Raw genomic sequence first — 17,258 nt, 5'->3', positions numbered from 1 at the left:
GCATACAGATGATATTTATCAGTTCTATTTGAATAACCTACATTGTGCAAGCAGTGCTGCAAGGCAGGCAGATTACGGTATTCGCCAACACTGTGCGCCGGTGCTCAAAAGTAAACAATTGAGCATTTTAGCAAATGCTATTTTGTTTTTATTTTGCTTTTCGGCATTATAAACATAACAAAATTAACGAAATATGCATTAAATTAAAAACGGAATCGTTCAATTGACTAGGCAGATTTGGTTAATGCGCATTATCATCGTGTAATTATCGCTGTTGAACGACGCGATAATGTTTAAACTAGAGTCCTATATAACACCAATTTTGCTTAACTACGTGGCGAAATATGTTAAAAACATTCGCGATGAAGATGCACAGGTATCGCTATGGGAGGGCGAGGCATCATTCCATAACTTAGATCTGCGACTCGATGTCCTCGAAGAAGAGCTGAATCTACCCATTGAACTCGTATCCGGCCACATACACGAACTCTCCATTCAGGTGCCCTGGACAAAACTGACGTCTGAGCCGGTGCGCATTGAGATAAACACAATTGAATTCGTTGCCAAACTGCCGAATGAGGAGAGCAAGCAGAGACGTGCGTCACTGCTTGAGGAGCAGCGTCGGAAACGCAACTCAGTTGAAGGCGATGAGCCTCAGCAGCAAGCTGGGACACCCACTCCATCAGGCGTTGTCAACAAGATCATTAACAACATCAATCTGCAATGTCACAACATCATATTGAAGTATGTGGACGACGACATCGTCGTATCCATGAACGTGCAGTACTTGAACTTCAGCGCTGCGGACGAGCATTGGCAACCAGCCATGGTGGATGTCCATCCGGTGAATGTGTATTTGCGGAAGCTACTTCAAGTCTCTGATTTGACTATTTGCCTCGACAAGCGGAATACGGCTGGACGTATTGAGGTGTGCCAAGAGCCCATACTCTACCGTTGCACCCTGGAGCTGCGTGTGCTGTTGAAGCATAATGCCAACACGGTCAGCACGTCGAGCACCAAGCGCATTGGTGTCTTCACCAAGTCCCTGGACATCAATGTGTCGTCACTGCAGCTGCCCATGGTCATGAAACTGGTTAAGTTACTGTTGGAACTGAAGCCCAGTGAGCCTGCACAGGAGGAGAACATTTTCAATTTAGAGCAGCCGGTGGCATCGACAAGTGGCGCTACCGCAGGCGCCGCTCCTACAAGTGAGGCGACTGGCTCCATGTTCTGGCGTGCTTGGAATCTGTTGCCCAGCTTTGATGGAAATAACGCGAACTCCGAGGAGCTGATTGGACATGCCCTCGACATAGGTGTCTATGCCGAGGAGTTCAATTTCCAGCTCAAGAACTCTGAGCTAATCAACGATCAGGCCATGGGCGGCCTGAAGCGCATTCGCTATACGCCAATCGTGCGCCTCAGCCTGGGAGGCATTTACTATGAGCGATCGCAGCTGAAGGAGAACGACTGGACCAACGTGAGGGCGGGACTGTCCAGCATTTGCATGGAACCGTTGGGTATCTATCGCAGTGATGATCCAATCGACCGCAATCTGGTCAGCACCAAGGAGGTTAGTTTGGAATATAACTAAGCGCGTATAGTTTATACTGCTGATCACCTGACCTGAAATGCTTAATGTCTTCTCCACACTTAGCACAAGAACGCACGGGCATTTGTGGACAAGAGTCTCTTTGATGATCAGTACAAGTTCGCGGATCGCGTCTGGTGTGGCCACAACCATGACGACTATTTCGCACGCCACACCGACGAGTATATGCTCTTCCGGAGTCCGGTGCTCGCGTTCGATGTTGTCGAGTGTCGCGCCCCGAAGCCAGCGAAGAATCAAAAGACGCCGGAGGCGCCACTGAGAGACCTGGGCTTGCGCATGAAGTATCGAGTGCTGTCAGCTGGCATCACATTCCACTTTTCGCAGTCGTTTGTGCAGGTTAAAAATGTAATTAGTGATTTGTTGCGTCCTTACGATTATACAGGGTATACTGCAGAATCCCCAATCAGAGAAATCAGCAGCAGCAGCCCGGTGAGAGACGAGCAACGGGAGGCGGCCAATAGCCAGTATATGACCTATGCCGATTTGGAGTATCTAATCGGCTTTATGCCCACCTGCAACTATAGGATCGAGCTGCGTGACATGACTGTGAAGCTCTTTCCCAGGCAGCAGAGTGCCGAGAGCTCTACGACATCCAATCAACATCGCTTATCCACCACTATCAACCAGTCCCTACTGCCCTATTTACAGCTGAACATGTCCTTGGCTGAGGGCTCCATTACGGCTCCCGCGAATCCCAAACGTCTTGTGCAGCTGATCACGCAGCTGCAGGAGAAGCCGCGCGAGCTGATCGATTCCTGTTACACCAACTTCAAATTCAATGTGAAAAATCTGACGTTGATGGCCCAGAATACCACGCCGGCAATGGGGCATGCGAAGCTGATGAATATACCCAGCATGCAGCTGCAATTCAAGAGCCTGCTCCTGCCCAACGATGAGAGATTCAATTCGGCTCCCATGCAGCAGGCTGATGTACAAACGGAGCTGATCAACGTGGAGTTCTCCAAGCGTGAGCTTGTCATGATGAACACAATCGTGCCACTGATACTCGACTACAATGGAGCTCAGCTGGGCGGCCTGGCGAAGATGGTGGCCGAGGCGAATGCGTCCGCCGATGTGATCAAGCTTCAAACGTTGATCACCAAGGTGCAGCTCAACTATCTCAAATATAAGACGCACCTGGCGATGCTGTTCTCGCTGCGTAACCTGAACACCGACGTGTATCACACAATGATGAACATTCGCAACGTGATCATCTCGACCAATAAGGGCAGCAATAACAAATGGCTGGAGCTGCAGCTTCAGTTCCCGCAGCAGGCATCGAGCTCCACCAGCAAAGTGTCGCCAGCGACTGCCATATGCATTTGGATCGATAGCTTTCGCCTAACCCTAGATATATATTTGCTTCAGTTCCTCAACTCTTTCGCTAATCCCGAGCAGTGCATCGAAAATGGTGGGTATTTATTGCGTGGGAACCAATGAATCGTAGCCTAAACTCATTGACGTCTTATATTCCATAGATCTGGATGCCGACTTTGATAGTTTTAGTCAGTCAGAGCGGTTTCCCTCCTACGCATCGATGACTTCAGTGCCCAAGCTGGTACAGAGTGAGGTGAATTTGCGTCGGACTAGTCGCTCGAACAGCCGTAAGATCTCGAATCCGGCGGAGACAATACACGCGAGCTCCGAACGCGACGACAAGCCCGTCACGTACATAGAACCAGCTAAATTGATGCCGAAAATGGAGTCAACCTCCAGCATGGACTCTATGGGCGTGATTGATTTGATAAGCCGGCTGAATAAAATGGTTGTGGTGTTCGAACTGAGCAAAGCGAGAATCGATGTGTGTGATGTGATGCTGCGCAGGAACAGCAAGGACTTACAAGTGGAATACACTTCCATTCAATTATCGCGCCTGCGGATCAAGTCCAGCAACGGCGACGAGGTGGTGCGCGGCAGCATACGAACCGTGATCAACGTGAACAACGAGGTGGAGCTGTGCAATTTGGTAATGGAGGCCAATGACTTCTCCGTCGCCTATCATCTGCCGCCCGATACAGTGGATATGATTGTGGAACCTGTGCGCACAACAATCGCCTTGGCCTTGTCTCACAAATTGTCGAATCCAGCGAAGCTGAGGCATGTAGAGCCCGACCCAGAGGATCAGCAGTGGCCCATCACATATTCAGTCAACGTCCATATGGATATGTCACCCATAAATATCTTCGCACGTCACGTAGGTCTTTAAAAACCCTTCCATCGATCCGATACTTAATCCATTTCAATTTATAGTTGAAGCTCTTGAGTGAACACTTTACAATTGTGAATGCAGTCGGTAATTCGCTGAGCACATTCACAGCCCGTCCATCCCCTAGCAATGAAGCTGAACGCAAATGCAATTTGGAAATTTACACGGGCAGCGCACAGAATTATAGCGTCCTGAAGGAGTTCCTGGAGTTGAAAGCTAATGTGGAGCCAATGGTTGAGACTCCTGGTGAGCTATGGCTAAGGCTTAAGACTTTCAAGCAAACATATATAAGGGAGTTAGTTAGGACACTAGTCTTTATCGGGAATATAGTCGGGCACTCTCACAGTTCAACCCTGCTTACAATTTATTTTCTATTTTATTTTGCATAGATCTCAAGACCAAGGGCATCTTGACCTTCTTCTGTCAGTGGACTATACCACGTATATCCTTGGAAGTGGAGAGCTGCAGTGGCCAAAGGCAACGAAAACTGTTGCTCAGCCTAGAGGATCTGTTGCTGAATGTGGACAGACATGAGGATTTCACAAAGATCACCACCAAACTGGAGAACGTGAGCCTCAACTACTACGAAGCAATAGATCCGGACGACTGGAGACTCATGGATGATTTCCACATCAAAGTGCTGGGAGATAGCACGAATTTGCCACTGATCAGTATAGTGGTTACAACGGTCAACCTGCAGGATCTGTACTCGAAGATCGGGGCGCGCAATATACACAGCAAACGTCGCACGATCTCGGAGCTGCTGATCGAGGTGCAGCCGATCGAGATGATATTGCATGTGGATCGTATTACCGAATTCCTGTTATCCCAATGCGAGCTCATTGACATGCTCTGCAACGCCCAGCCTGCTGAGGTGGCTGCGAGGCCAAATCAGGCGCGGAAAGATTGCCTGCGAACTGTGCACGAGTTGCCCATCGTGCATCTGAATAGCAAGGGCATCTACATCTATGTGCCGGTGGAGACGGATAAAAGGTGCTGCAGCGTGTTGCTGCTACGGGTAACTAAATGAGCAAATTATTCAGAATAATTTAATAGCTAATCTGTGACCTTTGCAGATCGAGAACATTAACTTGACTCCAAGTGTGGAGAACCCCTTAGTGCGTCAACCCATCCGCCAGGACATCTACAACAAAGCAGCTGAGCTGAACATGCTTGGCACGCCCGGTGGTTTGGTCGAGGATCGTCAGTACGAGTTGAGTGTGCGCAAGATTTCCTTGTCCTCTGGCAATTGGCTGCAGACCCAAAAGTTCCGCCTGGAAAAGTTGCTCTCCAATAAGCACAGCAATCCGGCCTTGGAGTGGAACAAGCAGTCGCAATCCACAGAGCTTGAGCAGATGGACATATTCAAGGACTTTGACTTCATCATTGTCTATGCGCCAGCCATCAGCTACGAACGCTTCCTGGTCTGCGGCGAGAGTGTCGAGTTCAATTGTGTGACGGACTTTGTGGCCACACTGAATACGCATCAGATTCATATGATTTCTGGGATATTGAATCGAGTTCAACGTTGGCGCAGGTAAGTTCCAAGTGGGTGCAGGGCATTCCTGGCATTTACTAATAGATTCTCATTTCTAGCATCGTGGAGCAGCCTTGCCTGAATGTTTGCCCGGCCGCTAAGGATTCAACAGATATCACCGGCTCTGGCAGAGATGGCACAGGATTACAGGCTCCACAGCAGAGCAGTCGACAGTGGCTGCAAACGCAGCTACGGGATAAATTCGTGGATGCCAAGAGCGGCAGTGCCACCGCGCTGGGCTCCTGCCAGAGCGACTCGGGCATTAATGTGGCCAAGTACGGGGCTGCGGCGCGGGGTGCTCAGCAGATTCAGCAGACGGAATCACAGAAACTGTCCAGCCATAGGCTAATCTATCCACGCAGCGTTTCTTTCGTGGCTGGCAAGTTTGAGCTGCGGATCTACGATGTGCTGGAGGAGCAGGAAAAGCTCGCCCTGAGGCCGCTCCTATTGGTCACCGTGTCGCAGCCCAGTTTTATGGCTGCGCAGACGCACCGTGGGGGCATCACCCAGGCCTCAATTTTCAATTTCAACATTCATCTGGCCAAGGAGAATGCAGAGGGCAAAGCAACTGTTAATGAAACGTTCTGTGTGCCGGTCTTCGACACACAGCCCGGGACGCTGGACAGCTCGGGAATACCGCCGCCCCTGCTGACAGTGCGCACGCAATTGGACCGCTTTGAGCAGCTGGAGCTGGATGTTGAGCTGCGAAAGCCGATGGAGCTGAGTCTGTGCGAGAGCAGCATCAAAATGTTGTCCAGCGATTTGATTCGCATCTACTCAATGCTCAGTGCCACGCCCTATTTTCCACAGCGCAGCGAGCGGCCTGTGGTGCATACGACACCATTGCGGCAGCTGAAGCTGCAGTGCTTCAATGCGGATCGCCTGCACTTGGCCTGCGATCGCATCACGGTCAAGTTCTATGACGATGAGCAGAGCTACAACTGCAGCGCCGTCTGGCTGGACCTCAATGCTCACATCAAGTTCAGCGCGCGGCCACAGAAGGCTTCGGTCAAGTCAACCCTGGGCTGTGTCTATGTGCAGGCGGGCGACAAGATATTGCTGCATCCGCTGCTAATGCGACTCTCGGCCGATCTGCTCAGCGAGACGTGGTGCGACCAGCTGCTGAGCAGCGTCACGCTCAAGCTGAATGTCCTGCATGTGGATGCGAGCATTGAGAACATCTTGCACCTGCGCCAAGCCCAAGCTGGACTCGACAACATCAGGCAATACATCAGTGAGCAATGGCAGCAGTTTCTGCTCAATCGTCCGGTGCTGGGCGAGCCGCGTAAAGTGGCTCCCGGCGAGCTCTTAAGGTATACGCCATCCGTGGATCAGATCGTGCGCTCGAAGACGACGCCGAAAACAAAGATGGAGTTCTATCAGGATGATCTGCGGTTTGTTATCCCCTAAACGACTCTAAATATTTGCATTATTTAATTTATTATTTATTCTTACAGCGCTGGCGCCTTCCAGTTTGTCGACCTGACCACAGACACCGTGCTGCCCATGCCCTACCAGGTGCAGATAATCAAGAAGAACTACGGCATCATTTGCTGGCGCTACCCTCAGCCGCGCCAGATGAGCCGCCTACATATCTACCCAGTGCCCATGCCCGTAAGTTCTGCGCCAAATCTGTGCTTTCTCTAACCAAACTAATTGCCTGGTTCGTCTGTGTAGATCGAGAATCCCATTCATATCAAGTGCCGCATGGAGTACTTTAGCGAGACCCACGAGACCTTTTTGCACTACTGCGACTTTGAGCTCTCGGAGATCGACACCAAGCAGCTGGTGCCACCGGATCGGAATATAACCGCCACCATTTGGCGCGTGGTGATCATGCAATCGCTGATCTCTGTGGATGGCACCTGCTTTGTGCCGGAGGAGGATGACGACCTGCAATCGGTACGCAGCTCTGGCATCCATCAGCCCCTTTAAACGTTTTCAATGCTAATGACAATCAACTTTCTCCTCACAGATCGACAGCAGCCACGTCCTGCAGGATCATAAGGGCAATGCGGACAACGATTTCATATTGCATCCGAAGGTCCTGGTTGGCTGCATGCGCATCGATACCATCTTTCAGGCAGAGCTGGTGCCGAAGCTGCAGCTCCTGCTCAGCTGTCAGTATGTGGAGCTGAACTTCCTCAACCAGCCGGATGCATCGAGTGTGCTGCCCGCTCCGCTGCAGAAATACTTCCTGCGACGCACCACAAACATCACGCAGACGTTTCTCAGCATCAACGTCGATGATCTGCAGCTGCACTCGGCGATCTACACGCGCAACAACTACAGCGCCGAGCTGAACTTCCGAGGCAGAATCAAGTGCCTAGACTATGGGTCGCTCAACATGATGGACATCATGGAGCCGATGAGCTTTCAGAGCTATTTGCGCTTCAATGCGACAAAGCGCTTGCTTCAGGCCAACCTGTTGCTGGACAAGCTGCGCTTCAATTGTGGCCCCTGTGTGATCCACACGCTGCTCTGCTCCAAGCAGCACTGGACAGAGCTACTGCAGCAGCAGCAGCAGCAGCACGACCCGGTGCACACCCTGATGCCCAGGTGCGTCATCGTGAATCGCATGCAAACGCACTTCGTCTTCGGCCAGACGGGCACCAACGAGCGCATCACTGTGGTGCCGCAGGAGCTGCGTCCCTATTACTTCTGCAACGATGCCCAGAGCCAGGAGCTGACGTTCTACATTGAAGACCTGGAAACGCACTCGCTGGACAGCAGCGAATCGCTGGCGATTGCCCTCAAGTTCGAGGACGAGCATCGTGTGCATCACTTGCGCGTCGGGCAGTACTGCATCACCGTAAAGCTGAGCAAGCTGTCGGCCACCCAGGTCTACATCCTGGTCAAGGGGCAGATTGAACTGGTCAGCATGGTGCCTTTCGAGCTGCTCACTGAGTTCCGCACTGAGGGCAAGCAGCTGGATGAGCAGGCAGCGAGTGCTCTGGCGCATCTGCTAGTGCCCAATGGTCGCATATCCTTCTACCAGCAGGTGCAGCGCAACGAACAGGTCAACATGAGGTATGGCAATGGGCATACAGAAGAAAGCAATGCGTCTAATGGTTTTCTTTTCTTCTAGGCTCAAGCTAAGTTCGCTGAACGCCAAGGGACGCACTGGTGATATCCCGCTCAAGCCGAACAATAGTCTGCCCTGGCTGGTTAAGGTGCCCACCCAGACGTCGCAGCAGTTCGTCAGCTTGTGGGTGCGCATCCTAAGAGAGGACATTGAGCTTGCCTCTGGAGTTGAGGCTGACGACTTCAAGCCGCAACGCATTCTCGTCAGCATCTGGCCCATATTCGAGATCTGCAATTTGCTCAGCTGTGAGCTGCAGGCCACAGAGAGCAGCACGCAGGAAAAGCTCACTATTGCCGGCGAGGGCGGTCGTCTGCCCCTGAACACGGCCACAACCCACTCCACGGAGCACTGTGTGAAATTTGAATTTCCGTAGGTGTAGCATTTCACCATCCCTTTAACTTCCTAATGCTTCTCTAATCTGTTTTAGTTCTGCTCTGGGGTCCAATTCGAAAAGTGAATATACCTTCATGCTGAAGTCGATGGACTGGCACAAGTTCTTCCATTACAACCCAGCGGACTGGACCATTGAGCGCACTCTGGATCGGCTGGATAAGAGCGTCAGGGCCAAGTGGCCATTGAACGATGCCGAGGAGCTGCGCGTGCAGCGGCCCTACGAATTGCTCAGCATGCTGGATGTTCAGTATCGTGCTCAGGCAACGCGCGAGTTCTCCTGCACGCTGGGCCTCGAGGTAGCTCCCTGGGCCATGTTCATCAATGACACGAATCTGGATGTCAGCATCTGCCTGGTCTCGGCTGGAGTGCGGCACAAGGTCCGCGCAGGCTGCTTGGAAATGCTGCCTGTGCTGAGCGGTCACTTCACCATCGACGCGCCCTTCGGCTCCAATTGGGTCTCCTCGATGGCCATTTGCGTGGAGCAACACGGTCAGGCGAGCTCTGAGCGACCCAGTGGATCGGGCCGCCATGTGCTTCTGCGCGCCAACTCCTACGTGGACATAGTCCTGGTGCGCAACGACGAGGTGCTGCGTTTGCTGCTCGACTTCAGACTCGATGACGCACGGCGCGTGTTCAAGCTGCGATCCAAGTACGTGATAGCCAACTGCACGGACATCACGCTGACTGCTCTGCCACTGACCATGGATCACAAGGAGACCTCGGGCCGTGATGAGATAAGTTCGTTGGAGTTTAACTCCATCAGCCAAAGACTCAAGCCCGTGCAGGAGATGCCACATTCGTAAGTGGAGAACTCTCGTTTGTCATCTTATCTGAATACTCATTCTTCTTCTTCTTCGCAGCAATATTGGAGCTACCATTGAGAAATTCCACGATCTCAATGCGCACAAATCGAAGCACACCTGTGATACGGCCTTTGTGTATTTCGTCTGCTTCTCTGTTGAAGGGGGGGAGAAGATATCCATTCCCATTCCGCTGACAATGCCCTTCACGCGCCGCTGCTTCAACATACAAGATGGCAGCGACTCGATACCACTGATGAGCACCCTCATCGAAAAGGACAATGTTTACTACTTGAATGTGTTCAGGGACTCGTCGCCGGCGATAATCATCAACAACAACACGAATGTGAGGTTCATTGTGGCTCAGACCAGCGCCTCGGGCAACAGCAACGTGACCTGCACCTCGCCGGAGTTCACGGGCAAGCACTTCGAGTGGAATCAGCTGATAGAGCCGTACAGCAAGTGCTATTATACCCCGCCGCAAATGTATGCCAACTTTCCCGATGTGGAGTTCACCATGTGCAATCTTTCCCTGGCTCTCTACACTGGTAACCATCTGAGTCACCCACACACGCTCAAGTCTTGCTGAGTAACTCCCTCTCTCTCTCTCTTCTCTTGTAGATATGGTTGCCTGTGGCAAGCAGAAGATCAGCTGGTCGAAGCCCATTCGCACGGACAAGTCCTGGAAGAAGTTCATACACGTGCCGAACCACGGCGATATCAAAGTTGTGATCTGTGATAAGCATCGAGCGATACGCTTCAACATCTACTATATAGCGCAGCAGCTGGAGTTCTCCGTCAAGGACTTGCGCTCGCGCCTGAAAGAGCCGGACGCCGCGCAGACCGTATTGCCGCAGAGCGTGAAGCAGCAGGAGTCGGACTCGATGCTGCCATTGAGGACCCAACAGGAACTGGAGCTCAAAAATGTTGATTGCATCCACCTGAGCGAGGAGTGCGAAACGAATCTTCAGATCTCATTCCGCCTGTTCATCAAGAGCTTCGTCTTCAGCCTGCACACGAACGACCGACAGCGCGACTCCCTCAAGACTGAAGTCTGCAACATGTATGCCGACGACATGATGTTCGCCTACGACGACAACGACGAGCGGCGCGAGCTTCACCTGCAGCTGCCCAACTTGCAGGTGGACAACCAGCTCTACTCCAATGGCAAATACGACTTCCCTGTGCTGCTGTGCGCTCAGAAACTGTACAAGCGCGACAGCTGCCTGCCCCAGGTGTACGATCTGGACGAGCTCTACAGGAGCCAGACGCTGGGCGAGCCCATTTCGGAGCTGTCCTTTGTCCTCTACCAGGACGAGCTGCAGCTGCAGGCTGTGTGCTGCAAGCTGCAGCCACTGCGCGTCTACATCGAGGATGCCTATCTCAACCAGCTGCTGGACACGCTGGTCGAGTGCGCGCCCTCCAACTGCATCCATACGCCACACCCGGAGTGCAAACGCCTGCAGCTGGAGGCGGGCCAGACGTGGTTGCCCGAGCAAGTGGTTGGGCAGGCTTTGTGCATTGCCGAGCCGCTGCGGCTGCACAGCTTCGTCGTGGAGCCGCTCAGTCTGCTGCTCTCGGTGCACACATCGTCGCGTCTCTACATCGCCCTGGACCATTCGCCACTCTCCTTCTCCCGCTACGAGCGGCAGCAGATTCTCACCGTGCCCTTGCGCTTCGGCCAGTCCCTGGGGCTGCACTACCTGAGCGGAGCCATTTTCGGGGCTGGATGGGTGGTGGGCTCGCTGGAGATCTTGGGCAGTCCCAGCGGACTGGCGCGCTCCTTCACCACGGGTCTGCGCGACTTCATTTCGATGCCCGTGCAAGGCCTGTTCCGCGGCCCGTGGGGCTTCGTGGTGGGCATTACCCAGGGCTCGGCCTCGCTGCTGCGCAATGTCACCGCAGGCACGGTCAACTCGGTGACCAAGCTGGCCGGCTCGGTGGCTCGCAATCTGGATAGGCTCACGCTGGACTCGGAGCACATTGAGCTGACTGAGGCGAGACGGCGCGCACGTCCCCAGGGCTTTGCCGATGGCCTGACTCAGGGCTTGACCGGGCTGGGCATCAGCCTGCTAGGCGCTGTCGGTGGCTTGGCCCATCACACATTGGAGGCGCGTAGCTCTGTGGGCGTGCTAACGGGTCTAACCAAAGGCATTGTCGGCGCCCTGACCAAACCGATCAGCGGGGCTGCCGAGATGTTGGCCCTAACCGGCCAGGGCGTCCTGCACACAGTGGGCTTCAATGCCATGCCGCTGCAGGTGGAGCCGAGCGTGACGAGCAACGTGGCGCTGCACAACAGTTCGTATCGCATCTGGCGTTTTCTGCACGAGAAGCTGAGCAGCGATCAGCTGTTGTTCTTCCATGAGATCACGCTCCTGCTCAATGGTCAACTGCATCCGGCCTTGCTCTACTTGACCTCCACGGTGCTGGTAATAATGGAGCTCAAGTGCGATGACCTGAAGTTCATTTCATCTGTGCTCAAGCTGGAGGTGCTGGCCGACCGCGAGGATTCGTCCAAGCTGTACCTGAGTCTAAAGCCGGAGCAGTCGGATGACATGGAAGGCGTAAGTACCAACACTAACCTAATCCAATTATTTTTTCTCATGACTTTTTCCGTTTCATTCGCGCAGCAAATGAAGTTCACCAATGAACGCATCATTAGCTTCCTGAATGCCTCGCGTGTCCATGGACCTATGTGCAATGATTCGTTGAGCGATCTGCTGCAGCTGCACGACCAGGACCAGGCGCGCGACGACCAACTGCGCCGCCAGACGCAGTGCATCTTCTACATCAAGCCAAACATTGGCCAGCACCTAATACACTATCTAAAGGTCATCGGCCAGACACAGTGAGCCAACGAGCTTCCCGTGTACAGAATGTATTCCTATCGACATATACATACATATATATGTATATAACTATATTTTATACGCCCATGTATATATATGTATATATTCATTCCAAGGTCTTGTATTGTTGTGGAACTCGTCGTTCCACGAGTATTTTATACCAAAAACCAAATGAAGACACGACTAAATTTAATGCAATCTTCCAAATTGGTTGTATTTTTGTAAAAGAAAATTAAAAGCTATCAAATAAATTTATAAATGTATTGTAAACATTTTCATGTTGCGATTAATGGAGCTCAAGTGCGATGACCTGAAGTTCATTTCATCTGTGCTCAAGCTGGAGGTGCTGGCCGACCGCGAGGATTCGTCCAAGCTGTACCTGAGTCTAAAGCCGGAGCAGTCGGATGACATGGAAGGCGTAAGTACCAACACTAACCTAATCCAATTATTTTTTCTCATGACTTTTTCCGTTTCATTCGCGCAGCAAATGAAGTTCACCAATGAACGCATCATTAGCTTCCTGAATGCCTCGCGTGTCCATGGACCTATGTGCAATGATTCGTTGAGCGATCTGCTGCAGCTGCACGACCAGGACCAGGCGCGCGACGACCAACTGCGCCGCCAGACGCAGTGCATCTTCTACATCAAGCCAAACATTGGCCAGCACCTAATACACTATCTAAAGGTCATCGGCCAGACACAGTGAGCCAACGAGCTTCCCGTGTACAGAATGTATTCCTATCGACATATACATACATATATATGTATATAACTATATTTTATACGCCCATGTATATATATGTATATATTCATTCCAAGGTCTTGTATTGTTGTGGAACTCGTCGTTCCACGAGTATTTTATACCAAAAACCAAATGAAGACACGACTAAATTTAATGCAATCTTCCAAATTGGTTGTATTTTTGTAAAAGAAAATTAAAAGCTATCAAATAAATTTATAAATGTATTGTAAACATTTTCATGTTGCGATTTCCTTTAGAATTTTGTATTAGTAATGTATGTATATTCGTATAGAGCTGCAAGCATGTCATGTCACGTCACCTTCTCCTATGGGATAGTCTTCCTTTGATCAGATTTGAAAAGCAGAGTTGGAGCAGACATCAGTATTCATCATGAGTCAACACAAGGTAAGTGCGAACCCACACCGAGGCCAATCCTCTAGCAGTTCATTGTATTCTAATTCTAATTCACTTTTGCTTTCAGATTATAATGCTTTCTCAGCCAAGAATATCCAATAACATCATTATTCTGGATCGCATTCTTTAAGAGATGAAGGCGTAAAACAAAAGAAAGCTTGGGTCTGATAAACAGAGATAGACATCATGAGTCATTATAAAGTAAGTACGAACATATCCCAGCTCGAAAGCATTCATCTATATCTGCCTTTCTCTCTTATACTTTCAGAGTATAGCTGATCTTCACTCAACAGTGTCCAAAAACATCAGTCTAGAGTTTAGATTCTATATAATTTAGCAGAAATATAGTCATATAAGCCAAAAATATTTTATAGTATTAAGTGTAACATGTAAATTATGTAAATAATGTAGATTTAATACATAAAAATCAATAAACAATGTTTTTCAATAATCAATCAAGCTGTGTTTTCATTTAACAGGGCTTCTTTGCTGGCAGTTAATGTTTAAAAATCAACGGTCAATATTCAAAATATCGTTGCATAGCGTACGGGGCGGTTGTTGTGGCCGTTGCAACGCGCTGGGTCAAAATTTGAACGGCTAGTCTCAGAAGTACCAGGCGAACAGAAGTGTGTAGCAGGTTGACAAATATGGGTTAACAGTCAGTTAACAGAATCCTGTTAAGTTAACATAATTCTGTTAACCCGCTGTTAAGTTAACAGATCTCTGTTAATCTGCTGTTAAGTTAACATAATTCTGTTGCTCTGCTGTTAAATTAACAGAATTATTTTAACTTGCTGTTAAGTTAACAGGATTCTGTTAGTTTACATAATTCTGTTAGTTAACATAGTTCTGTTAATATGCTGTTAGGTAACATTATTCTGTTACCTATGTTAACAGTGCTCTGATACTCTACTGTTAACTAGTATTTTGCACCCTACTAATCACTTATGTTCGCCTGGTATTTCTCGTCGTTTTGGCTATGAATATATATTTTTTCTGGGGTCTTCTGCCAACTGCATATATTTTAATGCAACCAAATTTTAATACTCAATGGGGCGATGACACACATATGTATATATATGTATATGTATTTACACTCCGTTGGCAATAAAGTGATATGCTTAATGAAAGAGCTTAACAGCCAACTTTTGAGTCTGTTTATTTATTCTCTCTATTTTTAAGTCCAGCTCCTAATGCACGTGTACGTTCTCTATATCTACGCACTCATATATGTATAGGCCGACGGACAGTCTGCCGGACAGGCGGACGGAGTGCGTTACATTGATCTGTGTTGCATGCACAATTTATGTCCATCAATCAAAGAACTTGAGGCATTTAGGGCTCTCTAGCTTGATCCATAGCATATCTGGCAGCCGCTTACCTGTATGAATAGAGCTGTATTGGATATTTTATGATGTTGTTTTGGAATTTCCGCTCACGTGCTGCAAACACGAGTCCTGTTCAGCTCGTGGGTCGGACACTGAACGTGCATGCCAATGGCGCAGAAATTCAATTTAATGAAATTCGATTTCTTATTTTAGCTAAGAACAGCAATAAAACTATTTGCCGTCCGGCAGCAGGAATACCTGCAATCAGTGAGGCCAAGAAATGCGGAGGACGCGACGTGTCGATGCAAGGCAAGACGAACTTATTTAGCACATTAAACAGAGCCAAGAGCACAACAACAACAACAACAACAACAACAGCAGCAATAGCAGCAAATTTGTAAAATGTGCTTGGCACAACCCACAGCCGCAGCCGGCACCCGTAACCACCCGTAGCCACCCGTATCCTCGGCATCCACCCACAGCAAATTGCTTCGTATTTTTGCTCGCTTAAAATATAATTTGCCCGGCGGTTGGGTTCAGCGCTGCGCTGCAATGTGCAAAGCTGCGCGGCTGCATAACCGGACGATTCAATTATAGCTGCGCCAGCCAAACCCAAAAACCACTTTGCACCACTCTGTGTACGAGTGTGTGCGTGTGTGTGTGTGTGTGGTTGTGTTTGTTTGTATGTGTGTGTGTTTGGGGCATACATGCGGCTTACATCATTCATATTACAAACTTAACAAAAGTTGGCCTATTTAATGTATTTGCATAAAGACACACACACACAGGCTCACACTTGCACACATACACACACATTCACACACATGTGCTTATGAGCACACATTAGATATGACCATCAATTGTGTGTGTGTGTGTGTTTTTTTTAAAAGAGCGCTGCGCACTTTTCAGCCATTCGCACCAAAAACTTTTGGTTTGCCTTTGTCTTCCGGTTCCGCTTCAGCGCTCTCCTGTGTGTGTGTGTGCGTGTGCGTATGTGTGTGTGTGCTCTTGCACTTGTGCTGCGCTTAAAAGTAGGCAACGAATCGTGTCAGCCACAGACGTTTGGCCTTTGAGTTTGCAAAGGAGTCTGTTTGTGAGTGTGTGTGTGTGTGTGGGGGTTGCAGATGTTAAGGCAACGACAGCGATTTAAGAATTATTGAAATTTATCAATATTTTTATATACTTATATATATTATATGCAGCTTCCCGCACTCGAATTGTTACTCATGCAAGAGGCCAAAAGTTCGATTTGGCAAACACATTTTATTTATATTTGTTTTAAAGTACAGATAATGTGTTATAGCATATGCAAAACTACAGAATTGATTTTCCTTTGAGACTCACTCACAAACAGCTTCTTAGGGGCTGATTTATAAAAACAGAGAGAAAGCGAAAGAGAGATAGGGGCAAGGCGTATAATGGGATTCATTGGGCTCGCATCTGCCAAAGTCTTGGGGCATTGTGAGTTGACATGGAGCTGGCAATGTCTTTGCATCGTTCATTGTAGCTCTGTCCCTAAATGAAACAGATTATGCTTGGGCTGATTGATTAATGTAATCATTGAGAGGCTAACTAATTTTATTGAAATTTCCCTATGCAAGAGACTATCATGGAGAGATAAGACATACAGAGGACAGTCAAATTGACTCTAAGGAAAATAAAGTGCATTGTTGCCCAGCTATTGGTCGCAATTCGCGGCGGATTTTACGACTTTACAGATGGGTGGGTCGTTTCCGACGAAGCCTCTTCAAGGAGAAGAATCCTGTCTCTGTGGGTACAAGTGTAACAAATGAGTGCGTCTACGTCTGCCCACGAGAAAGCTAAGCAAATACGAAAGTTGATCCCAGCTCCAACTTCATCCATCGACGTTCAAGTCAATAATAAATAAATAAAATATTTCCTATATATGTATATTTTCACAATTCATTTATACACTTTAATTATTTTACTTAAATGCTTTCTACTAACCAAATGAAGAGGAAAACTTAATTTCTTGGATTTATTATGCCGTGAACGAGCTCGAAGCCAAATGCTGTTTGCTGTCAAGGCTCTGCCTGGCTTTTGCTTTGACAACCAACTGCTTGGGTAAGTCAATTAAAATGAATTTATATAGGAAGGAGGCCTAGGCTAATGCACTTCTATCTGCAATTTATAATTCGCTTAAAGCAGAGATTGCAAAATCACAAAATTACAAAATTTATTATGCATTTTGTGGGGCAACGTTTCAGGTTTGTAATTAGCTGCAAGCGATTAATGCATGATTAATAAATTGTTGTGACAGCTGGCGCTGGCTCG

General features: G+C 49.1%; 2 protein-coding genes across 3 annotated transcripts; both read left to right on the top strand.

Annotated features, from left to right (window-relative positions):
- Nucleotides 1-63: 63 nt before the first annotated feature.
- On the top strand, nucleotides 64-12,749 carry LOC108659613 (intermembrane lipid transfer protein VPS13B). Of its 2 annotated transcripts, none has more exons than XM_018112611.3 (15): nucleotides 64-1,570; nucleotides 1,655-3,020; nucleotides 3,088-3,803; nucleotides 3,860-4,061; nucleotides 4,205-4,833; nucleotides 4,892-5,352; nucleotides 5,412-6,746; nucleotides 6,810-6,966; nucleotides 7,030-7,254; nucleotides 7,328-8,382; nucleotides 8,441-8,806; nucleotides 8,865-9,629; nucleotides 9,691-10,178; nucleotides 10,252-12,194; nucleotides 12,261-12,749. In XM_018112611.3, the coding sequence occupies exons 1-15, from the start codon at nucleotides 290-292 to the stop codon at nucleotides 12,480-12,482; spliced, it is 11,211 nt and encodes a 3,736-aa protein (XP_017968100.1). In that variant the 5' UTR covers nucleotides 64-289; the 3' UTR covers nucleotides 12,483-12,749. The 2 variants fall into 2 exon arrangements, with proteins under 2 accessions (XP_017968100.1, XP_089121781.1); XM_089265655.1 differs by lacking the exon at nucleotides 64-1,570 and having other exon boundaries at nucleotides 1,810-1,945; nucleotides 2,004-3,020.
- A 7-nt stretch (nucleotides 12,750-12,756) lies between these two features.
- LOC115562076 (uncharacterized) lies at nucleotides 12,757-13,452 on the top strand. The gene is made up of 2 exons (XM_030382825.2): nucleotides 12,757-12,897; nucleotides 12,964-13,452. Exons 1-2 carry the CDS (start codon nucleotides 12,757-12,759, stop codon nucleotides 13,183-13,185), a joined length of 363 nt encoding a protein of 120 aa, XP_030238685.2. The 3' UTR covers nucleotides 13,186-13,452.
- The last annotated feature ends 3,806 nt before the right edge of the window (nucleotides 13,453-17,258 follow it).

The sequence above is a fragment of the Drosophila navojoa genome, chromosome 2, assembly GCF_054131105.1.
Source record: "Drosophila navojoa isolate 15081-1374.11 chromosome 2, UAZ_NAV_1.0, whole genome shotgun sequence".
Classification (NCBI taxonomy): Eukaryota; Metazoa; Arthropoda; class Insecta; order Diptera; family Drosophilidae; genus Drosophila; species Drosophila navojoa.
The sequence above is the reverse complement of the archived record's forward strand: the minus strand, read 5'-3'. Positions and strand labels throughout refer to the sequence as shown.